This window comes from Amblyomma maculatum, chromosome 5 (assembly GCF_055883805.1).
Source record: "Amblyomma maculatum isolate TAMU_Amacu chromosome 5, ASM5588380v1, whole genome shotgun sequence".
Taxonomy (NCBI): domain Eukaryota; kingdom Metazoa; phylum Arthropoda; class Arachnida; order Ixodida; family Ixodidae; genus Amblyomma; species Amblyomma maculatum.
In genome coordinates this window covers 144,254,660-144,282,499 of record NC_139348.1, presented here as the reverse complement: position 1 = coordinate 144,282,499, position 27,840 = coordinate 144,254,660, and the positions used below count along the sequence as shown (strand labels likewise).

The 27,840-nt window shown below is 45.8% G+C and overlaps 1 protein-coding gene across 5 annotated transcripts in view; it reads left to right on the top strand.

The window, feature by feature from the left end:
* LOC146189842 (BAI1-associated protein 3-like) overlaps window positions 1-27,840 on the top strand; it is a 441,950-nt gene that overhangs the window by 378,179 nt on the left and 35,931 nt on the right. For 2 of the 5 annotated variants that reach the window (XM_084604611.1, XM_084604613.1), the window contains 11 exons: window positions 1,584-1,859; window positions 2,707-2,796; window positions 3,254-3,313; window positions 5,036-5,160; window positions 13,637-13,727; window positions 14,397-14,453; window positions 16,834-16,931; window positions 17,291-17,342; window positions 19,110-19,279; window positions 19,760-19,883; window positions 27,490-27,558. In XM_084604611.1, the coding sequence (XP_084460737.1) occupies window positions 1,584-1,859; window positions 2,707-2,796; window positions 3,254-3,313; window positions 5,036-5,160; window positions 13,637-13,727; window positions 14,397-14,453; window positions 16,834-16,931; window positions 17,291-17,342; window positions 19,110-19,279; window positions 19,760-19,883; window positions 27,490-27,558 (1,212 nt within the window). The remainder of the gene's footprint in view (window positions 1-1,583; window positions 1,860-2,706; window positions 2,797-3,253; window positions 3,314-5,035; window positions 5,161-13,636; window positions 13,728-14,396; window positions 14,454-16,833; window positions 16,932-17,290; window positions 17,343-19,109; window positions 19,280-19,759; window positions 19,884-27,489; window positions 27,559-27,840) is intronic. The other 3 variants (XM_084604614.1, XM_084604612.1, XM_084604615.1) reach the window with 3 other exon arrangements.

The window sequence follows — 27,840 nt, the reverse complement described above, 5'->3', positions numbered from 1 at the left end:
CATACCATACCATACCATACCATACCATATGCCATGCCATACCATACCATACCATATGCAATACCATGCCATACCATACCATACCATGCCATACCATACCATACCATATGCCATACCATGCCATAGCATAGCATACCATACCATACCATATGCCATACCATATGCCATACCATACCATATACCATACCATATGTCATGCCATACCATACCATATGCCATACCATACCATACCATACCATATCATACCATACCATACCATACCATATGCCATGCCATACCATACCATATGCCATACCATACCATATCATACCATATGCCATGCCATACCATACCATACCATATGCCATACCATACCATACCATATGCCATACCATACCATACCATATGCCATACCATACCATACCATATGCCATGCCGTACCATACCATATGCCATACCATACCATACCATACCATATGCCATGCCATACCGTGCCATATGCCATACCATACCGTACCATACCATACCATACCATACCATACCATACCATACCATACCATACCATACCATACCATACCATACCATACCATACCATACCATGCAATAAAATACCATGCCATAACGAAACCATATGATAGCCACACCATGTCACTCATACCAAAAGGCAAAATGCGACATTCCTCCAGCACATCTGTGCCAAGAAACCGCTGCACCGGAGTTATTTCCCGCATATACCAACCAGAATGTCTTGTTTTTGGCCAAGCACAGTCAAAGCGGCGTGTCTTGTGGGTTGACTGGTCATTGTTGAAAGAACAAATCTTTTCCAAGGCGTCCATGCATAGGGGCACGCTGCTGAATAAATGCGTTCATCTTTATTTGCAAATGCTTGACGACAGTGTTGGAGTTCAGAAATCATTTCCAAGGAACAAATACTTTCACGTAAATGTTCATTAGGAGAAAGATAGCACAAGGAAAAAGATGGTATCCTTGAGACATTGCTAACCATGTAGTTCTGAAGTGCGAGTCTATGACCATGTCTTGACATTTTTGCTGTAATCGATTTAACCATTCCATAATTTTCCTTCTGATGGGTGGATTTCACATGTAATTTGTTTGTAAGAAACGGTTCGAGACGAAATGAACTGAATGCGCTACATACGCGTACTGTGTAACCACATGTAAGCATGTAATGTAACCGTTGGTAACATGGAGCGCGTGCTTGTTGCTCTGATTACAAATTAAAACATAAACAGAGTAAACATAGTAAAGAAATGAGGTACTTGAGCAGACAACTGTTAAGCTGAATGCATGGGCAATTACTGCCAGGGAAAAATGCTAATTTCAAGTTTGGATTGCAAAGAAAGAGACAGGAAGGGGAGCGAAATCATGACGACGGGGTTTTCAAGCGTCCAGAATATCCTGCTCGTGAGTTAGCAATACCAGCCCTTCTAGTGGCTGGTCCAAGTCTAATTTGACCAGTGCAGATACACGCGGTCACAAAACTGATATCTGTAGGCTGTACCTTGAACGTACACTTCGTACTTGCCATTCCCACTCCACCTGGCTTACGCCCGCGTATTCCAGCTACATGAGTGACTGTATAGGATGCAGCATCCATTGGTGATCACCGAGGACTTCTGAGCAAGCAGGGAACCGACGAAGCCTCAGGCTACGATGACGCCAACATCACAGAGGTCAGCGTGGAGTTTTTTCCCGACAAAGCTCAAGAAAAGCAGCGCCGATTTCCCGGCATAAAGCGGAAACTCGTTAAGTTTTGGAAAAAGCGCAAGCGGCGGCTTTCCTCAATACGCTCCAGCATCAGGAGCAGGATGCCACAAGTGGACGAAGAGCGAGAACTCGTGGTCACGGAGACTAACGAGGTGTGAACTGACTGCCATTGCTGTTTTCTTCCATTCGGAGGCTGTGCTGCCAAAGAGTCTGTGGACTATTTGGACTTTCTGCGTGCTTTGCATATTCACTTATTCTGCAACACCCTTTCGCAATTATTTAGAGAAGAGACAAATAATGCAGTTATTCCCATGATGATAATTGTGCCTACTAGAACAGCGGACGGGGGCCAGCTAAAGAGGCCAAATTTACAATACGGATTATATTGCTAGGTAAAGCTCCACGAGATTATGTAACGTATTGGTGAAAGTGCTTGTAAAGGAGAGGGAAGTTGCGGGTTTAATTTGCACAAGTCTGAGAAAAACTACTGTTTTTCCTGCGAATTGCACTTTCACCGTTTCCGTTACCTATGGTGACTTAAAATTTATGGTGGCCTTCAGGTGAAATTAATATCTCAGTAATAGAGGCACATAGTTTGACGGCGAATACAATATATCAGCGACAGAGATGACGCAGGAAAGTACCGCACAATCCTATGTTCGGTATCTTCTCTTCACGACTGCACTTTCCTCTTCGCTTCGGCAGAATATGCTTCGCAAGAGACATCTCTGGCAGGAACTCGAGAGCTGCAGTTGCGAAGAAGGAGGATTCACGCAACGCCACAACGGCATCGATACCTTTAGTTGAATGCATGGAAGAGCGAAACGTGAGAAGCGACGCTTGGCCAGCCTGCAGCCCTGTTCATCGCTTCCTACTTTGGCTTTTGCCTCGACTTTTCCTTCTGAACAACCCATCTTCAATCTGTACTATATTACAACTATACTTCTACTGAGACTTCCGTTGGGATATGTACATAACTTGTCAGTCTTTTTCTTTCAGGATCCAAACGATGGCATACCACTGCGAGAGAAACTTGTGATTCAGGCCGAAGTCAAGGAAGACACAAGCCCAATGATTTCGAAGAAAGAAGTGAGCTTGCAGAACGGCGTTTGTGTCTGAATAACCTGCCATGGATATTGATGGTCTATGTCTTTTCTGTGATCACCACTTCAAATACTCCTCTCGCCTCGTGCGATCGCTTTGAACACTAACACTGCTCTCGGTGGTCGGCTGCAGAACGCCTTCACTTCTGCTCTTCACAACGTTCTTCTACCTACAAATCCTCAATCTTGATTCTTTCTGCCCTTTTTACGTCTCCTTGGTGCTGTTCTACTGCAACTCCCTCTTCGCTTATATGTTTGCTTAAATATGTCTGCGCCTCTTGTCACAGAACCTACTGAATATCTGGAGAAGCTACCAAAAAACTGCGCTTCGGGGCCCGCATGGACAGCGCAATTTTCAGAGAGCCCCTTTGACTTATATGGCATGATTAACTAACACGTGCATTGGTTCTAAACACTCAAATGACCTCACTTACTTTCGCCAGGAGTCTTCAGCGAACCAGTATGGACCAGAAGGCCAGCGAAGTCGATTGTTGCCTCAAGAAGTGAGGGTTTCCTTTGGTTCTTTTGCGCGTTATAATTTCTGACATTATCTAAATATTAAAAGTTTTTCAACTATGGCGCAGGTGATATGAAGGATCATCTGCGCGATTTGACAACTGTACCGTATATAAGCCGATATTTAGTGAAACATCCTGGCATGTAGATACCTGACGACATCGCGTTAAGGGCCGTATATTATTTTAGTATTTATTTTCTTTATTTACATATACTGCTGTATCGAAGAGCGAGAAATTACAGAAGATAATCTACAGTTATCATGACAGAATACAACAATAGAGCAGGTATTGATGCACAAGCTGTATAAATTCGTTACTCGTATGAGTTTATGGCGAAAACTTCATTATTGCTGGAAACGTGAAAAAAGTCAGTTTACAAACAGTGGCCCGAAGAACTACATTGACATCGACGATATAGATATGAACCAACTGCGAAATGTTGGTGTTGCCGTACATGAAAGTAGAAGTGGAGGGAGTAGATCGGGACTTGAGCATCGAGCAGGTATCCGTCACAATCTAGGCCAGATGTTTCGGTATCAGTAACTGTGAGCTAAGCTCTGCCCACTTTTTCCGCTTGGCGATTTGCACTGTTCTTTACGCCGGTGTGGCGTAGCCTAAGTCATCTAAGTACTTTTAGTGCAGTTGCACACACAAAAATAAGTGTCTGGATGTCTGCACATTAGACACAGAATATAGATCACACACATTCAGAAAAATTAAGGCTCCAACCTACAAGTTTGCAGTTACTCCTAAATTTGTTTCTTCGCTAGCGCTCGTAAGCGCTCGCTTCAGTGTGGCTACGCTAGCGAAGTCCAGGCTGTAGTCCATTCTTCTATTTGTGACGCTTTCATGTCAATGTATCCGCTTGAGCCTATGTTTTGTATTGTCTGCTGCAGCATATACGATGCCCTCATTTGAGGCATAGCGTCTACATTCTCTTGGATCTGTTTTATGCATCTGTTTTTCAACTCACTCTGCTCAGCGCCCTCAGTCTGTCGCGCAAGCTTTTGTTGCCACTGTGTTTGTCCTCAACCTTCACTCAACGGCACAAAGGCGTTTTTACCCATACTGAAATTATGTCTTCATACGCTGCTCTTTCTCTCAGCATGTCTGATGACAAATTCTTTTTTAATATGCACGAAACGTTTACACGCGTTTAAACAATTAAACAAAATAACTGCTACTGAAAACTACCGGTTTTTACATGGGGTTATCCGATCCCATACTCTTCAGAAATAAGAAGAAAGGAAGTTTTGCCATCGTTTGTTTATACGCGGGCTATTCAACGGCGGGGAAGAGGGTGGTCAGTGGATAGATGGCAGGTCTATTGTCTGTAAGAACAAATCGCACGCAGACCAGAGCGACCCAGAAAGTTTCAATGAAGCGCCACGAAAGAGAGAATGGCTCTTCTAAAAACAAAAGAGTGCTTCGACACCGACGGAGTAACAAGGAGAAAGTTAAAAAAAAAAGCACCACTAGAAAGCGAATGTCTCTTCAAAGAACAAAAGAGTGCTCCGCCACCGACGGAGTAACACGGAGGTCCGCGGTGCGTCTCTGAAAGCTGTTAAGACAAATGAGAGTTCACCGAAGGACTTTGTCGAGTCGGTCCCTTTATGATGTGTCATTAATCTCGTATTCTGAGGCGAGCGTGATAGACCATTCCTCCCGCTCGTCTGACTAGAACTCTTTGCCCCGGTCCCCGCGTAGGAAGCCTGTCTGGCGGAGTCGTTCAACGTTTTCATCGACTACTGCCTCGAGCTCCTCCAGAAGCACCGGGACCTCTTTCCCTTGGCACACGTGGAGGCCGAACACAAGCTGGTTCATCTGCTCAAGTGAGTGATCGAAAGCGTCTGGTGGTTAATGATAAAGAAAATAAATGAAAAGAAACTTTCAGTTCATGAATAAATCAGTGATGCAAAACTAGCATTTAGAGTGCAGGGATATAAATGTCCAGCGCCTAAAGCTGGTATAAAAAGATTGGGAAAACGCCCAAGCTTCGCCTCAGCAGTAGGCGCATAGTCAACGCCGCTTTATTATTCCGTGGAAGCGCCTATAGTTTTCTTAAGACTCATAATAATTGCCTCACAGGAAAAGAAATGGGCAGTATCTGCCTCACTTGTTCTGTGGACACCTGAATCGCGTCGTGAGAGTAGGTTGAAATGGATGGATGGGAAGACATTTATTTGCATCGTCGTTATGAGGTGAGGGTTCAGTTTGAGTATTGGCCGCGTCAGATGGCTGCCAGTTGTGTCCTGTCGGCGATCTCCTCGGCCCACCCAGTGACCCGAGCCTCCGCGGGGGGCGGATAGGCCGCGCACCCCCATGTAATGTAGTCTAAAGTGGCGTCGACGCCACACTCTTTACATTTAGGGTCAACCTGTTCTTTGAATATATATTGTAAGGTAACGCGAAGGTCGGACTTGGGGAATCAGGCTTTATTACAGACCTGCAGCCTTGGTCGCACACTGCAGCCAAACACACTCCGCGATGACGAAGGGTATCTACAAGAGGGAGCAGGATGAAGATGAAGCAGCACGTTCAGCAGTGTGGAAGATGAAGCGCCACACAGTGCTCACACTATTTCGCCCGCGCAGTTCAAGCGGCCAGCCTGGCCGCAATTAGTCCGCAGGAATGCGCCGAACAAAAGGTTTCATACGTGAAACGTGGACAACTTCAGTGCCACGGTAACGACAGTCCGGAGGAGGGTAAACAGGGGAGACGCGATAGTTGACCGGGGAGGTTTTTGCAAGAACTGTGTAAGGACCAATGTAACGGTGCTGTAACTTGTCACAAAGGCCAGGAGTGCGTAATGGGGTCCAAAGTAACACCTCGTCGCCGGGACGGAACGAAACTTGGCGATGGGTTGCATCATAGCGGTACTTGCGGTCTTCCTGGCTAGCTTCCGTGTTGACGCGAGCAAGCCGGCGTGATTTGGCCACTCGGGAAAGGAACTGGTCAGGAAGAGAGGATGAGGAACTGGCATGTGTAGAAAGAAAAGAGGCGTCAAGAAAGGTAGCGGGAGAACGGCCGTAAACGAGGAAAAACGGGGTGTAACCTGTGGTCCGCTGTACAGCCGTATTGTAGGCGAACGTAACAAAAGGAAGTATTACGTCCCAGTTTCGGTGGTCCTGGTCGACATACATAGACAACATGTCAGAAAGCGTTCGATGGAACCGCTCAGTCAACCCATTGGTCTGCGGGTGATAGCTGGAGGTCAATTTGTGATGTGTGGTTGAGGCTTCAATAACTTCGGCTACAATCTTCGACAGAAATGTCCGACCACGATCGCTGAGAAGCACTTGAGGGGCCCCATGGCGCAGTACGAGCGATTCCAAAAAGAAGGTCGCGACCTCATGTGCTGAGCCATTAGGCAGGGAAGCGGTCTCAGCGTAGCGTGTTAGGTGGTCGACGGCGGTGACGATCCAGCGATTACCTCGTGCGGACAATGGAAGTGGCCCGTATAAGTCTATGCCAACAACGGCAAAAGGAGTAGCAGGGCAAGGTAGCGGCTGTAGTAGGCCAGCAGGAGGAGAAGTGGGCCGTTTGCGGCGCTGACATGGCAGACAAGAGGCGACGTATTTTGCCACACTTGAGGCGAGGCCTGGCCAGAAGAAACGGGCTTTCACGCGGTGATAAGTTTTATGAAAGCCTAAGTGACCGGCTGTAGCATCATCGTGGAAAGCCGCCAGGATACGGGTGCGAAGCGCTCTCGGAATAACGGGGACCCAACGGGTGCCTTCGGAGCAATAAATATAACGGGAGAGCACGCCGTTGTCAAGTTTGAACTTTTGGAGTTGCCTGCGCATCCTAGCGGTAGGAGGGTGAGAAGCACCGGTGAGAAGGTTGATTAGGGAAATACAGTAGGGATCTGCTCGCTGGTTTGAAATAATGGCGTAGCGATCTGGAGCAGCGGCAAGAGTAGCACAGGTTAAGGTTGGGGCTCTGGACGACATTGGGACGTCGAGGGTGCACGCAGGAAGGCTCGAGGAAGCACTAGGTGGCGATTCTGATAGCGGGCAGCGGGAAAGAGCATCGGCATCTCGATGTTTGCGTCCCGATTTGAATATGACATCAAAGTGGTACTCCTGCAAACGCAGAATCCAACGGCCCAGGCGTCCAGTCAAATTTTTGAGGGTTGATAACCAGCACAGAGCGTGGTGATCGGTAACGATCGTGAAATGGCGGCCGTAGAGGTAGGGGCGGAATTTCTGAACTGCCCAAACGACAGCTAGGCACTCTTGCTCAGTGATGGTGTAGTTGCGTTCCGCTAGTGTTAGAGTTCGACTGGCAAACGCAATTACCTTTTCCCGAGAAGCGGTATCACGTTGCAGAAGTATGGCGCCGATACCGAGGCTGCTGGCATCGGTGTGAAGAATGGTGGCAGCAGTGTCGTCGAAGTGAGCGAGAACAGGGTCCGAAGTGAGGGCATTCTTTAGGGTTTGGAAAGCTTTTTCGCATTCTTCGGACCAATTGAAAGTAGTACGGTCTGTAAGGAGGCGGTGCAGCGGTGCAGCAATGGTAGCGAAATTTTGAATGAAACGGCGAAAGTACGAAGACAGGCCAAGGAAACTGCGTAGTTCCTTAGTCCGCTGAGGGCGTGCAAAGTTCAAAACTGCAGCAAGCTTGTCAGGGTCGGGTCGAATGCCATCGCGGCTGACGAGGTGGCCCAGGATCTTGATTTCTTTCTTGGCGAAATTACACTTTTTTGTGTTCAGCTGGAGACCGGCGGATGCCAGGCACGTTAATACTTGATCAAGGCGGCATAAATGATCAGAAAAAGTCGCAGAGAAAATAACTATGTCGTCCAGGTAGCACAAGCATGTTTTCCACTTAAGTCCTCTAAGAACAGTGTCAATCATGCGCTCAAACGTAGCGGGGGCATTACAAAGTCCAAAAGGCATGACATTGCATTCGTAAAGCCCATCGGGAGTAGCGAATGCTGTTTTTTCTTTGTCGGCTTCGTGCATCGGTATCTGCCAGTAACCGGAACGCAAATCCAAAGTGGAGAAATATTCGGCGCCCTGAAGACAGTCGAGGGAGTCGTCAATTCGTGGCATAGGGTAAACATCTTTTCGAGTGACTTTGTTAAGTGCGCGGTAATCAACGCAAAAACGCACGGACCCATCCTTTTTTTTGACCAAGACGACCGGAGATGACCAGGGGCTAGCTGATGGCCGAATAATGTCTCGCCGGAGCATATCATTCACATTATCTTCTATGATTTTACGTTCTGATAAGAAAACATGGTAAGGGCGGCGGCTAACAATAGAAGTACCTTCTGTAATAATGCGGTGCTGTGCAGAAGACGTTCGGCCCAAGGTCGGAGAAGTGACATCAAAGGAGGCTTGGTGTTTTCGAAGTAATTCCTGCAAAGCTTGGCGGTGAGTCGCAGGAAGGTCAGGATTGATGGTGCCAAAGAGAATACAGAGAGAAGCATCGGAAGAAGCTGCTGGTGAGGAAGAGGGGGCGGTAAGGGTGGTGAGGGACACCGGGTGAATGTCCAGGACACAAGGAAAACATGTCCCTTTAGTCAGCACAATGGGCTCTGGGGAAGTGTTCGAAGCAGCGACAAGCGCTGTGCCATGCTCAAACCGAACAAGACTTGGTGGTAGCGCGATTCCGCGGGTCAGATGGCGATCAGAAGGCACGATTAGCACATCTCCGTTATCAATGTCAGCAGAAGTAAGCGCGACAAGTTGTTCGCATCCAGGGGGCAACACTGAGTTAGTAGCGGCAAGCAGGCGATAACGGGGCTCGGGATGTTCAGAAGACGGATCGCTCTCGTTCATGTAAATGATCCTGTCGCGACACGAAATGCTGGCTGATGCGGCAGACAGAAAATCCCAGCCTAAAATAATTGGGTGAGCGCACGGTGACATCACGGCAAATTGTACATGGTGGCGGACACCGTCAACAAAAACTCGCACAGTACACTTAGCAGAAGGACGAATTATTGCACCATTAGCTCCACGGAGTTCAGGTCCATCATAAGGCGTTTTCACTTTTCGCAAGCGGGAGCACAAGTCAGTGTGTATCACAGAAACAGCGGCGCCCGTGTCAACCAAAGCTTCAACAGATAATCCTTCAACCCGCACTAAAATAATATTCCAGGGACGTTCCGGAGGATTTTTGGGATGGCCGAAGAGTGCAGTTTTCCCTCCTAAAACTGCAGTGGTCAGTTTTCCGACAGGCGGGGGGTCGTCAGAGAAGCTTGACGGAGAGGCGAGGCTGAGCGGCGAAAAGGCGAAAGAGAACGGCGTCTTGAAGGCCTGTAACCAGCAGGCGGAGCGGGGCTTTCTGGCGGGGGTGATGAACGTCGGGGATAATCGGGGAATGAACGGTGGTTAGAGCCGGAAAAGCGAGGAGGGTAGTCTGCTTCAAATGATTCGTAGCCGCGGCGTTCATTCTGGAGCCTGCGACGACAGAAGCGGGAAATATGGCCTCGGTACCCGCAGTAATAACACACAGGGCGGGCTGGGCGCCAGTTGGGGTAGTATGTCGGCGCTGCGGCAGGTGGTGCCAATGCAGCGACATGAGCAGTGGTAGGCGCCGGTGGCGTAGGCGCTCCAACTGCGGGCGGCAAGGACGTGATCTGAGCGTACGTTGGCACCTGACAAATGGTAGGAGCGACCGATGTTGGCGGGGAATAGGTCATTGAGGCTAGCTCTTCTTTAACAATGCTACGCAGGCCGGCACTTGAATTATGTGGCTCAGATGCAGGGCGGCACAAATTACCTTGAGCCGAGAGCTCTTCACGAATTAATTCGCGAATAAGCACACGGAGGTCAGCTTCGGCAGTGAAACCAAATGAAGTGGGATCAGGCTGCAGGCGTATTGACTGTAGTTCGTCAAGGCGTTGACAAGTGGATATGATGGCATCGATTGTGGTAGGGTTCTGCACGGCCAGGGCGTTGTAGGCGAGTGGCCCAATACCTTTAAGGACGTGCCGAACCCGCTCGGCCTCTGGCATTGTGTCATTGATGCGCCGACAAAGTGAAAGTACATCTTCTATATAAGAGGTGTAGGTCTCATTAGGCCGCTGAAGTCGGGCTTCTAGCTTCTTCTTGGCGGACTCCGTGCGAACAGTAGGAGCGCAGAAAATCTGGCGTAACTTTTGTTTAAAGGTAGCCCAGTCCGGAATCGTCTACTCATGATTTAGAAACCACGTTTTGGCCACATCCGTCAAATAAAAGGACACATTAATTAATTTAAGAGAATCGTCCCATCGGTTGAAAGCACTGACCCGGTCGTAGCTGTCGAGCCAGTCATCAGCGTCGTCGCCGCGGAGACCGGCGAACATCTGCGGGTCGCGCTGACGGCTACTGACAGTCCAAGTGGCGAGGGGAGCTGGAGTCGAGTTGGTAGCAGCCGGAATAGCGGAGTGGCCTTCTTGTGTCATGACGATGGTGGTCGGGGTCAAACGGCGCCCAGAACGAAGCTCCAGGTGGATGCAGGTGACGAAGCAGCGGGGAAATCAAGGCGCACCTCCACCACGTGTAAGGTAACGCGAAGGTCGGACTTGGGGAATCAGGCTTTATTACAGACCTGCAGCCTTGGTCGCACACTGCAGCCAAACACACTCCGCGATGACGAAGGGTATCTACAAGAGGGAGCAGGATGAAGATGAAGCAGCACGTTCAGCAGTGTGGAAGATGAAGCGCCACACAGTGCTCACAATATGATTATGCTTTGGGGCAGGGGAAGGAGCGGGTTTGTAGCTGGCACCAGAGTACCTACTGGGCCTTGCTTAATGAATTATGATGGGGAAGGAAAGATGCGCCTTCCCAGGCTCAAATGACGAGTTATATCATAAAACGAGAGAAGCCTTCCCTCGCACCTGTGGGAAACGAGGTACTCACGGTTTGAGGGAAAGTGGAGAGAGATAAACAGGTGCCGTAGTGGGAGGGCAGCGGAGTAATTTAGACTACCTGCGGATCTTTCATCGCACAGCACACGGATGTCAATTCGAATCACCTCCATTCAGACGCAGCCGCTGGCGGCCGGGGTCGAACATGGGTACTCCGGTACAGTAGACGGCCATCTTAACCACTACACCACCGCTCTTGTTTTTCTTGCTCTCAAAATATACACTATTTTTTCAGGACCCGTCAGCCGTATTTGACTGACGTACCAGGGTTAAAATTCCTTTCTATATTTCAAAATTTCAATGTGCGGGAGCCAGTCAGGTGCTGGTTCCAAGGGTTTTATAAGTTAACAGTATCTTACAACACTTTCCTTAAAGTATTCTCTAACTGGCCGTGCGCCAAGAGCTGCATGGCGCACTGCGATCCTGCTTCTCTACATACTATGCAGGCCTAACAACGTTGCAAGGTCATTGGAATACCGTCCTCGTTTTCAATTGGAAGATACCTAATCGAGTGTGGGGCAAGCGGAAAATCCTTTTTTAGAAATCCTTTGGACGGCGTCGCAGAAGAAAACTGCGTCCCAGCAGTCCAAGAAAACGTGCTATATGGTTTCATCCTTTTTACATAACAAACAGCGGACTCGTCATGGACAAAAATTCCTTTCTCTTGCAACTGCGCTTTAACCGACAAGGTGCCGCTGTGTGGTCGAAAAAAGAAAGTTTTAGCTGCAGGAGTAATGTCCATTTTGTAACTATTTTAAGGATATCTTGACCAGGGCCTGCACTGTAAATGGCCCCATGGTGAAGGAAACAGTGAGCCACTTATATCTCTGTTAAGTTTCTTGCTTGTCACATGACTAGGATAAGCGGAAGAAAACAGTGTATAAAGAATATGACAACTTGAACAACGTTTTTGAAATACCCCCGAATAGTTCCTTGAATACAGCGGGATGTTGCGACAAAGTCAGGCAAAACTCTACCCAATCTCAACTGAATAACAGCACGTAAAAAGGGACTCTTAGTATCCGTAAAGAAACTAAAACGACTAACTGTCTCACGAATAAATAGCATACACGAAGGCCTCCAGCGCGTACCCTCCGAAACAGGTTGGTTCGATTGGTCCTTTTCCAAGAGGAACCCTACACAATCACTGCAAATATCGTGTGCAGCTTTTGCACATTTAGACCATTTAGTTTGGTGACCAAAAAAAAAAAAATCACAAACTGTGGCACGTCCAAGCATCGAGAGGTTCAATTCACCAAAATCTGTCATTTTTTTTTCTCTTATGGTAATTAAATATGAAGCGTTTAGGTGGAGATAATTATGCATCAAGTGTTCAAGAGCTATAGTAAAAGAATTAGAAGCGACTAGTGAAAGCTATGTCGTACGATGGGAGTGCTTCAAACAGCGCCTTATAATGAAGGCCTGAAGCGATCCAGTGAAACAAAGCACGATAATAACATAGATGAAAGCGTTCTTACGTCGTTCTTACGTCGAACCTGAAAGCGCTGATAGAGTTGCAGGCTGCCGATCCTGGAAAGTACAAAGATGACATCGGCGTTGTAAAACAATAGCTTGAGGTGCTAGACGAAGAATAATACCGAGGTGCGCTGATAAGAGCTAGGACGCAAAAATAACAGCTGGCGAGACACCCACTAAGCGTTCTCTAGGACTTGAAAGGAGATATGCACAACGTAATGTGATCAGTGATATACAACGTAAAGGGTCAGCAAGAAGTGGTGCAATGGCTGTTGAAAATGCATTTTACGAATACTACTGCGGACCCTTTGCCCATCAGCCTGTAAACGATGACCTGTTTTAGGAAGAATACTTACCTTTAATGCCAAAAGTGGATAATTAGATGCGAGAAATTTTGGAACAACAATTTTCTGCGGCCGAAGTTTCGAAAACAATAGACGACCTTAACCCTGGCAAATCACCAGGACCGGGCGGATTACTTGCTGTGTTTTATTAAAGCCTAAAATGCGAACTTCGAGCTCTTCGTTCGTCCCAGGACATCATCAGTTTGTGATATTTTTGGCAGTATTGCTTGTACAAGAGATCCTTTCACGATGAAAGTGGAAAATTTATGCTTGATTCTAAAACTTCTCCCTCCTTTAAAAAGCACTTCGAGGGCACGAACAGAAAGCAGAATTATAACGATCTTGTCAGATTTTGTTGTGATGGGTGTTTGACTTTCTTACTTCAATATTTGTCGAAGGGGACACATTGGAGAAAAATACATCAACGAAACTCAATGTGAGTTTCGTTGATGTATGATGCAGCTTTGTTGATGTACTCCTAATTCGAACCAGGCTCGTAATTTTAAACACAACTATAAAGTTTACTTTGAAATTTGGCGGACCGTACAAACTGCTTTAGTATGAACACCCAAGTGCAGTGTTCTCACTGTGATGTGATCATTCCTGCACCGCCTTTTGCAGATGTCTGGCACTCATCTACAGGATGAAAGCATTCCAGTGGTGCTGTCCTTTCAGGAACCAGCTTACTGTAGAGATCACCAACACGCTCAAGGTATGATTTTTAATATACTTACCAAAGCATGAACCTAGGTCCCTGCACGTTAGGAAGGGGGGCATATCATTACAACAGTAGATTTCTTATATTCATTTTTTTCCCTCTTTGCAAAACTAAGTACTAGAGTTTTTAGACACCAGGGGTACCTTGCTTCCGTAGCGGCATGCTAACAACTACGAGATGGAGGACCATAACAGGCAGTTAGAAATACGGGCGACTAGCAAAAACATGGTTTATCTTAGGAATGTTGCACCACGACTAGTCGGCAAGAATGGGCTTTAAGTTGACTAAAGTGCTTTGACAGCCTCCGAGAAATTAGATCACTGACTACCTGAAGATCAATTAAAAAGCTCATTAAGCTACGAGTGGAATTTACAGTTACTGAAGCGGAATTTTTTTTTCTCTAGAACTTGTAACGCCGTGAGTGGTGAAAATGGTCCTCACAGACGATTTGATTAATTCGAATAATACTGGTAAGGAATACAACACTGTATGAGCACAAATGGACCCCACTGGTGGTTCTGTGTGACTCCTTGGGTGATACTGATGAGGCGTCGGAGCCCGGGAGCGCCAGGAAGTCAGGAGCCCAGGAACGCAAGAGCTTGTGCGCCGTTACCAAGCTATGGTTCGGTATAAAGATGTGCGGTTTTTTGCATTTTTTCGCAGAAAGGCTGTGGAGACTGGTTTCGGTGCACCCATGCCATTCATCAACCCTTGGTTCTGGTGAGTGAAGAAAGTCATCATTCAAAAAATAGCACTTAAATGGAAGGCACTTAAGCACCGCCTTTAAGAGTATGAAGCGTTAGTGTTAATTGTTCCTATCTTCGATTCTTCGCTCGTGGGTATGCAGTTTGTTCACCTAATTAGCAAATCCTTAACTTGTGCCTTTAATATCTCGTAGATTCTTTATCAGCATACAGTGCTCAGCTACCACTTCATCTAACTAGCTACGTGATTGTTGTATTCCTTGGTTCTGGTGCGTGAAGAAAGTCATCATTCAAAAAATAGCACCTAAATGGAAGGCGGCCACGGCGGCCACGTGACATATAAGATAAAAAACCCAGCTTTAAGCAGGCCATACAAACGTGTTTGCATGGCCAAGATGTAGCGTGCTTGACTTAGCGCCAAACAGCTCTGTAATGTCGATTTCTATCCTCCTACCCTCCCTCCCACCTACTTGAAACGAGCAACTCGAATTGTCAGCTCTTCCAAACTGTGTGACACTATGTGGTATTGTTATGTCACTTTACCGATCGACTAATCAATGCCCGCCATCTCGCCTGCGAGCTGCCAGAGCCATGCCAATGATTGTTTGTTCTCAACGCCGAGAATGAAAATGCCGATGTCAGTTTTCTGCTGAACAGGGTGTTTAATACTATAGCCTTAGAACAACTTTCTCGCCGATATGCTAGCAATCAATTCGTCGCAAAGCAGCAATTGCGACGAAGCGTAGCAGAATAGGGAAACCGATGCTTGATAAGAAAATTCATCTTTTTGTATCACTCTGTGGCCTTAATAAATTTTATTGTGCATGTGGCGACGGCAGCTTATATACTCTTGTTCATTTTTTTGCGGGCCATACAATATGCTCTTATATACTCCGTAACGGAGAAATGCGTGCAGCACGAAAATACTGCTAGGTAAAAATAAATCGCAGTCATTACTCCTAGTTACTTTTGGGCTTCAAAGTTACTATAAGTGTTCAAGGAGTGACTTAATGGCGTAGCAGTGTGGGATAGTGGACCATTTTGTGAAGGCGGCAGGGCTAGTTGTCAAAAGCAGAGTGGCTGTGGAAATATCTCATGTGCCATTTAAAAATTTTGGAGATATACACTGTGCCGTTAACGGTATGAGTGACTGTGTTATACTCATGGACAACTTTTTTTTGTGCCTGCCAAAGCTACACAGCTGAAACGCATCAGCTTACTGCGCATCAGAATATAGTTCCTCCATATCACGTTATCATTACATCAAGATTTTATTACAACACAAGCCAGTACAACGTTAATGTAGTGCGCTTCCAAGCCAGTACACTACGCCGAGCAAACGGGAAGGCTGTGCCATCTGTCGGGAATCTCCCGAAGCGTACGTCGACTACTGCTGCTGCGTCTACCCGAGGGCTTCTGTATGGTTTTGCAATGCGCTTGTTTCGGTGGCGTACGTATTGTGTGATATTTATTAACCGCGAATTTACGTTCTCATATGCCTTACGTAGTTTACAGAAAGGCATCTTTGCATCTTTGGTGGCACGGAAATTATAATGTGAAGTAAAGGCTGAACTGAAATCTGAACTGAATTCAACCACATTGCTTGTAAACCCAGTGCGCTCGTAGTTCAGTTCAAGTTTGATTCCTGTGTGGGTCTTATTTGATAAACGGTTCGAGGCGCAACGTCATGAGAGATTTCTACCACGTGCGTAATAGTTAATGTATAGTACCGGGCATCGCATACACGAGGTTCACGAGGATATCGCCGCATAAGGCCTATGTCTGTTTATACATGGAACAGAAGAGTTTAAAGCTTGGTCTTTGACGGGTCTCTGCACCAAAGCATTTCCTTGTTGAGAAATACGAGATCGTTTTCCGCCATCGGAACACATTTATTTAAGCATGTCCTAGCTGTAGAAAGATGTTCTGTTCTTTTTTTTTAGCGAGTGAATATTTTTTTTTTTCATCTTGGACAGTCCCTATCTAAAGATGCTGATCAGTTTTGTTGAGGCATTAGGAGACTCCAAATTGGCACTGAAAAATTCGTCCTTACGAGAGGACAAAAAAAAGGTTTCTTTTGAGGCTCCTGCTGTGTCAAGCCGACAGGCTGGTGGAGGAACACAATCTGGTTTTAGCGGAGAACAGGAGCATAAACTGGAGCTTGCAACTTTGCTCGAAAGAGGTTTGCTTGAAGAAAACAGGATAAAGGGCTCAATATACTTGTGACTCTATAGCCCGTACTACAGAGCATCCTCCTCGTGTGAGGTACCTGTTCTCAAGACTCCAAATGCCTTGTGTCTCGAAAAGTGCTTTTGTGCGCAAAACTCGTGCCTTTGCCATCGGGTGTGCCTGTACTGAAAGCATTCGTTGCTTTGTTGCCCCATCTTATGTTGCAGACTGAGCAAACGGTGCTCGCTAGCCTTACTGAACTGACGAACGCCTTGAACGCAGACCTTCACAAAGGCATCAAGTATTACAACCCAGTCTTCGAAACGTAAGCACAGATCAGTTTATTTACCCTGGTTAGAACGACACATTTCGCGAGAAATAGGTCGTATTGGCATAGTTAGAATTATTTATTTTTGTGTACATTGTGCTATCGACAAAGTTAAAAAGTAAGATTGAAATAATGCTGAAACGTAATTTAAACAGCGTACCTAACCTTAGCGGTTTGTCTCTGTTGCATTTACACATTGCTGTTAGGACTAATTGGAGTACGAAATCCTAAGTTAAGACTTGACACTCCTGTGGTTCTCGAACACATTTCACAAGCTTCAAGGGTGGATGTCATATTGTTGACACGCATTTATTTACACAGCCTGCCTAACAGCGCACTTCCATTTTCCTTTTCAGTTACGTCGGTGTCAACTATATAGCAATTGTGTATAAGCAGCTAGAAAAATTGGTAAGTTTTCACGTAGTTTCTGATAATTCACAAGTTGTATTTCTTTAGGTTTCTACCCCTGCTTGCGTGCCATTTCTTTGTGCATTTTCCTAGAAGCCTGTAATGAATCCTTATCATGAAAGTCAAGGATGTCTCCTGCTTTCAAACAAAAAATGCTCTATAAAAGCGGTTGAGGCGAATGTTATGAGGTTCCCTGAGCATAAGCTTTACTGCACAGTCGAACGCTGTTTGGCTAGAAGCGAGGAGCAGAGTTTTTACTAATAGAATTCTTTAAGGTGTTGTCTTACAGGTAGAAATATGTGGGAATCTGAATAAGAAGGCTCGAGTATGTCTAAACCTTCGTGTGTCTATATGAGTTTCGAGCGGCAAAAGTCATAAACGCGACCGCGGGACAGGTCTTCTTGGTTCAGAGAAATCGGCCCGGGAGAAAGAGAGAGAGAGAGAGAACCTTTCATTTAGTCGAGGCAATAACTGTTCGCCTAAGAGGGCAGCCTCCTGAGTCTATCTCCCGATTTCGATCGACCAGACGACGCTGATAGTCCAAGCTGGGAACGGATAGTAGGTCTTCCTCTGCCCTTCTGCCATGTTTTTGGTGGGATGCCACCATGCGCCGCCTTGCATCCCCACACCATTTGTATTAGGATGTTCGACACATTACAGAATGCCATTCATTACAGTATTGGTGGTGGCCGAGATCTTGTGCAACAATGTGGAGAGGGCGTGGAGGGAGAGAGCAACTAGCTCTGAACAAAACCTTTATTTTTGAAACTTTGGGTCACCACGATGAAATACGCCTCACGAGCATGACGAAGCTGCTTTGCTGCGGTAAATGAGATCGAATTATTCCGCTTAATTCAGTTCTCTCTCCGCTATAAGCTGCTGGTGCCTTCTTTCATGTTATTGCCCAGTTCAACGTGGTTCTCCCTTCCGGGTGCTTCTTTTTGCAAACAGTGTGCACGCAGAATGAAGCCTTTCCTTGTTAAATCTGTGCTCCTTTCATAACCAATCTTCTTTCCTTCCTCGCACGCTGCGTTAGCTGCGTGAACGTGTGGCCAGGAAGCTCTGTCCTGAGGTGGGTTGCGTTGTTAGTGTGTTAAGGTTACTAAGACATTAACTAAGCTGTGGCATGTTTAGCGAAACTATAGGAGAGAGGCCGCAGCTGGTTTAACCAATAATTTATTCTTCTCTTCCTTTTATTTCCACACAATGTTTTCTCGACATTTTATTTTTCTTTTTTTTCTATCTCTTTCCTTGGAACTTAGTCTGGTTGCCCTTTGTATGGTGCCTCTCCGCTTGGGCGCTAAGCCATACCCAGTCAACCTAAGAGTTCAACTACACCCCCACCTTACACACGAATATATTTTTAGTTGATACTGTAATAGTTTCACAGGTAAAGATAAAAATGCGAATTAGAAGAAAAACAACAGGCCGCTGGTGGAATCAGAACTCACTGCCTACGAAGGCCGTGTCCGGTGCTGTTGCCAACTCAAACGAAGTACTAACAGAATCATGACAGAGATCTAGAAGTTTATCATTTGCGTCTTTTTGAAGTAAGTCTCGTTCGTGTAGCTTGGATTACTTCGCCGGAGTCTGTTAGATGCACCCTGCTAGATATATCCCGGACAGGTTCCCTTGTACAGCAACGATCACCTAAAAGCAGCGTCGCGGCAGCGACTAGCACTGAAATCAGGCTGCTGTTTCCGAATCTGTTGGTTTGCTGTTGGTGCAGAAATGAGCGTCACTTGCTTCCCGCGGCTTCTGGTGCAGGCTGGTGCCGAGCTGCCTGCCAAAGTGCAGGAGGTGTGCGGCCAGGTCAACGCCATCGACTCGGCAGCTCAGGACCTTTCCCAGGAGCACATCTCTATGGGCGCAGCGCTTTTCGAGCTGTACATGGCTCTACAGGAGTTCGTCCGCTTCCGGGAACACATACCACAAGAGTGAGTGTGGCGCAGACTTTGAGCGCATCTTTCGGCCCGTCTCCTATTTCCGTGTTTCCCCATTTGCGTAGTAACCGTCACAATTTCCAACGTGGTTATCCGTGTCACGATCTTGTTTGAACAATGGAGGGCATTGTCGTCTGTAGTAAAAAGAGATTTTTACCTCTTTTCTTGCTTAACGAGCTCACCCGATGTTGACTTTTGACACTTTAGAACTGAATATGTCTACTGCACCTGCCTTCTCCTTTCGTTTCCTGTGCTTCGTTTTATCTTCCCTCCCTCCCTCCCTCCCTCCCTCCCTCCCTCCCTCCCTCCCTCCCTCCCTCCCTGCCTCCCTCCTTTCTTCCTTCCCTCGCTTCCTTCCTTTCTTCCTCATCCTCCTCCTCTTCCTCCTTTTCTTTTTCTTCGTGAATCATGCGCCTGAGAAACGGTGTTTAGAATGACGATGCATAACGGTTGGATTCGACCCGTTAATTCCAGGGATTGGACACAGCTCACAATGCAGAACTACCATCTGTGGTTTTCCGACTCAGTGCAAGGATGGTTTGCGGTAGCCAAAGTAAAGGCCCGCCAGAGGATCAGGAAAGCCCTCGAACTGGACAGAGTGAGTTTTTAACGCTTTTTGATATATTCTTGACGTGATAGAATTCACGCCCTTCTAAAAATTACATCAACCCTTAATTTATCATTAGCTGCTTCTAGTGAAAGGGGCAATGCGGATACGAAGGTGATAATGAGAAAAATAAATTTAGTACCAGGCTCAAATCGGTCGCCATTTTCAGGAATAATTCAAATGTGTGAAGGAAACTTTGAAAACAATGCCCTCAATTTTCCTCTCCTGCATCTTCAAATAAATCCATGAAATTTGTACTAATTATTGTCACGTATTGGCTGTTTCACACTTAGTGAGAAACTGAGAGCCGTTGCATTCCGAGGCGGCAAGTAGTGGATTCGGGCACTGGAGGCAACTCGCACAGTCAATCGAGGGGCAGTCTGCGCCACGTCGTCTGCTACAGCGGCGCTCGTTGGCCGGACAGCTTGTGGCGGCGCGCTATTGCGGCACTCACCGCTGTCTATTCAGCGCATGTAAATTGCTCCGTCTCTCTGCAATTGTGGAGCAGCGACCATATTCGATTTTCGAGTCCCGTACCTCTTGCTTACAGCACCCGGCTCCCGCTCTGACAGGAAATATCGTCATAGTCACATGACCTGATTACCAGAGGCTGCTTTCAGGCACTTTCGTCCGTCGGCATGACAGTTCTTTCGCAGTGACGCTGCGTGCACATTTATCTTTCACATGCGTGCAACAATAAAGGTAGGCTGTAGAGGCACGAATCAATCGATACTTTTCATGAACGTAACTTGACATGCCTCAATGCGAATCATTTGGCAGAACTCATTTTGGCGGGCTTTGGTTGCCTTTGCTGCTCGTGTAGAACTTTGCCTAAGGTACAGGTAGTGCAAGTCGCTTTACTGGAAAGGAGACGAAAGCGTTTCCAAAAACATTTACAACAAGCATTAGCTGCTCTAGCACACATTAATCGCTTGCGATGCCTTCATTCCTCCGCTCTGACAAAATCGCGAAAGAGGCGAAAAACTTCTGGGCAGCAAGAGCAAATGGGTAGTGCTTCGATGCTCTGAACGCGCCCGTGTGGAGTGAATTTCAAGAGAAAACAAACGGATTAAAACGCATTACAGATGGTTAGTGACTAGCTAAAGAGCTCGTATCAAGATTTAACGCACGATATCATCAACACATGCAGGAAAAGTACTCAGAATACGCACGGAGTCTAAACCAATATGGCTACTAGCAAGGCGTTACTTTACCGGAAGCTGAACTGGTGGGCGGAAGTTTCTCACCTTCCGGTGAAACCTCGAAGGCACGAATCGAGTCATCAAGTAGCCCAGGACTCTCTGATAGAATCTGCCCAGCTTGTCGTACATATTGGACAAATAGATAAATGAAGGGGTATTGAGGATGCTCGTTATAATACATGAAGGAGAGAAGTCAACAGTCGGCGACGCCAAGGAAACCGTTGGGGATTGTGCTTTGTCTTTTTTTTTATTTTTTACTTCAGTGATCACATAAATGAGTAATGTAATCTGTTTAGGGGAAAGATAGTTAAACACAAAGTAGAAGAAAAAACAACGTGCCGATGGTGGGAACCAAACCCACGAGTTCGGTTCGGTTCGTGGGTTCGGTTCCCACCATCGGCACGTTGTTTTTCCTTCTACTTTGTGCTTACTTATCTTTCCCCTAAACAGATTACGTTACTCATTTATGTGATTACCGAAGTAAAAATTAAAAAAAGACAAAAAGTACAATCCCCAATGCTTTCCTTGGCCTCGCCGACTGTTGGCTTCTTTCCCTTATAATATTGGACGAAGGTCATTTTGGGATCGGACCTTTGTTCACACTAAGGGCCTTATGCAACGCTCAGCGAAGCATATGTACTTTTGCTGCATGACGTTGTTTTTTGCATAGCGTAATTAAGCCTGTATAGTACATACTGGGTACTCTCTTCTCGTATCTATGTCCGCAGGACGCATTATTCAGTCAGATAACGTATAGCGGTGATGACAACATGTCGAGTAAGGAAAAGCGCCGTCTAGCAACAGTACTGTTAGTGACAGTGTAGTGGTAGTAGTTTAGCCGGAAAAAGGCTAGAATTGAAACACTTTGTAAAAGAAATTATTCGAAGAAAATAGCAGGTAGTTCGTGCTAAATGTATGATGCATATTTAATTCTACTTCCTCTTCTGTTCTGAGCATTTCTGTCAAAGCAAGTGGTTTAGATTTCTGTGTGACCTGCTTTTTCCCTCTGTGTTTCTGTGTGCTTTCCCCGGCACGCTGGATAGAGGGTGAGTTAGTGCTTCATGCACTTGTCCCATCACTGCGGCTCTGCCTTTCGCGTGCATTGTGTGCAGTTGCACTTAGATGCTGCGCCCGCGCTGGATTCCATTAAAATTGCAAATTTAGCTGGCACACTTAGTGGTAAACCTGTAGCATTGTTTTGCCAAATGGTGGTGCCACCTGTCAGTCATTTCGTTTTTTTTAATTTTTGCTCGTATTTTAGGAACGCTTGCGAAGCTATCTGAACTGTGACTTCAGTAAAGTTTGTTTTAAGATTGGTGGTAACTGTTGCCGATCGTCTCTCACTTATTTTTTTTTCTTTGCTCTAATTTTTACTGGAGTACAGAGGAGTGCAGTTATGGTTCAATATACTTGGCGCAAAATTTGCGAAGTCCAAGCAAACTGGGAGTACGGTTTTTGAACGGGCCGCTTGTTAACTTGCTGTGAATTTTCGCAACTTGCGAAAAGGGGTTTAAATGTGTGTGAGAGCTTTTTAAAACTTCAAGTGCACTCAAGTGAGATTAAGGTTCCTTCTAATAAAGATTTCGTTTAAAAAAGAAATAATGTTTCTGTTTCAAAAAAAAAAAAAAAAAAGAGCTCAGTGTTACGATTGTAAATTCTGCTTGCCTTCAATCCTTGATGCATGTGTGATATTTGGTTTATTTCTTCTGTGCTCATGCTTTAATCCCATATCCGCCCCGTAATCGCCCCTCCGCATTTTAAATCTAGTTTCACTAGTCTGCTCACTTAGAAACAGTTACGACCATTCGTATGCATAATAATAGAAAGTTTTAGCAAAGCAAAGACGTGATAGCCTTGACGTGCAGCATTTTCTCGGACGCCTCGTTTCCAAGTGCATTGCCCACATTTTCCCCCACCCCTGTAACTGCGCGGGTTCCGAGAGCATCCTGTAAACCGGTATGAGTCTACTGTAGTAGGTCTCCGCTACACTAAAGATATTTAGTATCACGCGACCGTAGACAGTCCGACGTAGTAGCGATTGGAGACCAGGGGGAGGAGAAAGCTTCCGAGATCAAGAGCATGCCCAGAATTCCTGCTGCCGTGATTAACGTCGTCTGCTATACTGTTCTGGTTAATGCGAAGCAGTCTATGTTCACAATCGGTTGTTATGTATCGGCACCTCAAGAAGCTGATATCAATTGTTATCCATTAGATATAGGGCGGGTTGTACTGAATAGAGCACACATTTGCTGTAAACAGCCTAACATGCCGAATAACCCAGTTGGAATCTACCTTACGGAAATTATGTAGCCTAGTTTGTTTACAAAAATCCAATTGTAGAGGGCCCTTGGTCCAGCTTATTAGTTTAGCGGCGTAATAAATCATTCGCATCTTTTAAGGTGCAGCCAAACTTCGTACAAAGCAAAGCTATACAAGTCTCGAACTGAGACAAACCCTCTATCCAGGCAGGCTCTTTACCGACTAAGCTAACCCGACAGGTTAGCATATTAGTTGGTAAGGAAAGAATGAATTGATCAATAACTCGAACTCGGAGGGGTGTTGATCCAATTTGTACAAGGCTGTGACAATGTGGTGTAGATTTGTAACTGGGGAGCAATTACACTAATTGGAATAGATGCTCTCGAGACGCTACCCGCAAATGCAACAAAATCTCAGGATTGTGCAGGATCGATGCGCGTTTGAAACTATCCAGAGCATCCAGCATGCTGCAAATCGGACACAAACTGCCGCTCTCAGAGCTCGGTCATAAAACTTACTCGTCAGAGCTTGCTTCGCATGATGCAGTGCAGACAACGTTCGTTCCAGCAGCACGATTAGTGGCATGTTCGATCCCTGTCCAGGTTTTCTGTTTTTGGCTTAGCGTCGCTGCATTTAACACTGGACACTTTCTACATATTATTAGAAATATGGCCATGCGGCTAATGTAGACACTTGCATGAAACCATGAAAAAAAACAACAACAACAATGCAGTTTGAGCAAGAACAGCTTGTTATTGATATCCACGTATACGTTCCCCATTATTTTCGATGCAAGAATGGAAAGCATGTTTCTTGCAGCACTGTGTAGACCAAAATAACGAAGATTTTCATATTTAGAGCCAGACGAAAACCTTTTCCCTTAGCCTATCATACTCACTGTGGTACTAGCATACATGAGGCAATTAAAGCTGCGAAGAAAACCACCAAGCCAACGATATGAAATTCACCGTTGGTGTAACGCAAGTTTTAAAAACAATGAATTTGTCAAATGCTAAATAATATATGATTTGAAATCTAGGAAATGTTGTGAACTAACGTTGAGTTAACAGTGACGAAGGGTCGGGAAGTTGCGAAGCACTTTCATTGTAACGTTAATCCTCATTGTCAACGGCCGGTCACAACTAAATGCGATATTCAGGGAACCAGTCATAGATAACGGATACACATTTGAAAGTCTTCAGGATATCACTCGAGACAAATGAGAAAATATCTGACGCGCTTCAATAAACTTTCGGTTGGGTGGTTGGTTCATGATCTTCCTAACGTCACACATCTCCGGTCACGCAGTTTTGCTTGAAAATGTGCATCGCGATTTGGTAAGATGTCGCTTCTTGGCAGAAGCAAAAATGAACATCGTGGATGCCACTAAGAAAAAAGCTGAAGACTTCATTAGCGACACTTTTATTTCTCTGTACAAAGTCGAGTATAAGATACCCTGCTCGCGGCGTGGTTAACTTGGGCCGGATGATCTCTTTTTTCTTTTTCTCTTGCACAAGAGTGGCCTGAGGCCTACTTATGCGTTGTTGCCAAGAAGAATAAAGTAGTTGTTAGTGTAGCGCCTGCCCTTGTCTCTTCTCCGTGGATCGTCTAGTGTTTGAGCTTAACAGTTAGATTTGAAAAATCTGACGTGCTTGACGGTACTTTAGCTATAGGCTGCTATACACTTCAGGCTTTATGCGATACCCCGAGCAGAAATATTTACTATTGCGAACCTTTTTGGCACCGCACGTGTAATGTAAAAACGATTGATTATTGTAGTATTCAGTAATGATGACTTACCACCGCCTGCCGTTGCTGGGTTCCCCCGAATCAGCGCTCTTCGCGCTTCTTATTTTAACCTGTCTGCGCTGTGTGTGTTCTGCAATATAGTAAAGAGATTGTTTCGCATCGAGCCGATAACATGCACCTACTGGTTTGAGGGCGTAGCTTTGATGGCATTTGGCCATAATTCATAGGTGACACTGTTCTACTCCGAGTAGTTAACCAACTCTCATTAAGGCTTCGTGAGTGTACTCTTGCGCTAAGTATATGCTGCAGCAGGGAATATTTAATAAGGATAGCTGCAGCGAGAGGTCAGCGGTTCTGTGAAGTTAGTCATTTAGCGGCTGATGAAAATAACAGAGTACCCTGAATGCTGCTTATGTTTGCTGCCTAGCTTGAATGCACAGTCATATGCTCTCAACTGGCAACTTCAATCTGTTTCTTGTAAATACGGTGTACACCACATTTATCTTGATAGTACACATATTCCCCAGCAAAGCAGTGCATGCATTGGGGTTTGGGTCAGTGCGAAGCACTAATGGTAAGCGAGCAGATATAGGTATAGATGGCAGGTAAATGTAATGGTCCCAATTGGGACTGAACTCGCCATACTGGTCCTGCTCGATGTGCGTGCCTTGCAAGTCCTTTCTTTCCTGACGTCCCCGCTTTCTCTCCCACCTTCCACCTCGCCATCCCACTTGGAAACCCGCAGATGCCTGCTGGTTTTATACTCAATAAAAAGAAGGTACAGTGACCTGACCCGTTCCAGTCGTCAGCCCGCTGTGTCTGCGCATAGATGTCGTGCTGCATGCGATGTTTGTGTCGCAACGCTGGTGTGTCCTTTTGTGCGTTTCGTACCAAGGCTGGACTGCAGACTCCGTGGTATGTCGTGTGGGGGTGGGCTGTTTGCTGTCTCTGGCGACTGATCGAATGTATTGTCGTTGAGGGCGGCGGAGTTTGCTCTGCTCGCAAAAACATACTTGCAAGCAGTGTGACCTTGTAGGAAAACAAAAAAAAAGCACGGACTTTTTGTTTCTGGAATTCATGCACATGCGCACTATGTGCACTTTGCTTTGATAAGTAAGTGTTTAGGGAACTATCAGACACTTTCTGCCACAATGTTTGAGGAGCTGAATGCTTGGCCTAGCGTGCTGCTTATATCCAGTCGGAAAAGACAAAAACTTTTCTGCTGCGACAGAATTTCTTTGCTGTGTTAACAGTGAACGTGTGGTGACAACAGGAGTTTCTATCGTAACATCAGAATTTAGTGTTGTTACAACAGAAACTACAGACCTGGAGTCTATAGAAAGCAGAAAAAATTTAACTGCAGGCCTGCATAAAAGTATACAGGACATCAGAAGATGTTACGACAAACGAGAGAATTTTTACCATATTTTGGACAAGGTTCTGTCGTTTCATTCGACTGAGCAATGGTCGGGCAGCGTAGTCAGCCGGTGGTCTATACCCTCAAAATGTAGAGCTCGGGACAAGCTTATTGCTGAAAAAAAAAAGCTAGAAAGTACTTCGAATCACAGAAATTAGGTTCATTACCATGTACATTACGAATTGTTAGAGTGTAAATATATAAAGTCTGGATTTCAATGGTATACACTAATTGCCAAGTTTCAGAATGGCGGTTACAGATTGCCTTCTGGCACCGGAAATGAAAGAGGGATGAACAACCTGCACTGGTGGTCACATTCCTCATTCTTTGCACCTTGTGTCAAAATTGACATCTATGGGCGGTATATTAGGAGGTAGAGCAGACCATTTCGTTTTAGTGTTTCAGGATTACAAATGAACGGCTTGAAAAAACAGAGTGACGTTGTTAATTATGAATAGTGAGGAAATGTCTACCATGGAGGTAAAAATAACCACTGTTGACCATGGCCTTTCTTCTAACATCCCCTGGAAACTTAAATTGATTCGAGAACTCTTGAAAACAACTCTGCTACTACGTTGCATCACGTGATCAATGAAAACGTTATTATGTCTTGTACGGTCGCGTTGTGGAACAAACTTCGTCAGTTCAGAGGCACAAAACACTACTTGGGTTTGGGTTTTGTTTAGCTCAGTTCATTGTGGCCCGTTTCATTCACTCTCGTCTGTGGGACACTGCGTCTCTCTGAACAGTGTGTGCTCTCACTGTATTATGCTGCCTGCATAGCTTACAACGCACTTTGGCATGCTTTCACTGTGTAGTCCGCTGGTTTGTACTTTGAGTTGTGTCTTGTGGGTGGAGTGGGCAATGGAGTTGTGAAATATACGATCGAGAAATCTTAGTCGACGCCAATGTCGAGTCCTTGTCGATTTACTAGTGCATTTTAATTTATTTATTTTCTTGACTCGCACAGATCAAGTGCATTGACTCCTACGTCCAGCACAGCACTTCGGCCGTTGACACGACGACTTGTTTCGGCCAAGTGAGTATTATCACCGGATGCTCTTTATTTAGTACATTGTCTAAATCTTCTAACCTTGGGCTCAAAAGGCTCAATAATGAGGATTCGAAAAAGAGCTTTGAAGACCAGAACAAGATCACAAAGCGGAAAGAATGCATTAGAGCAGTTCAAAGACGTGTGCTGGGGCAACCCTAAATGTTTGCTCACGAACTTACTATAGCATTAAGAGAATCGGATGTTTACCGCTTATGCAAGTTGTATTCGCGCTTTCCTGCTGGGCCATCGTGTCTACGCATCTGGTAC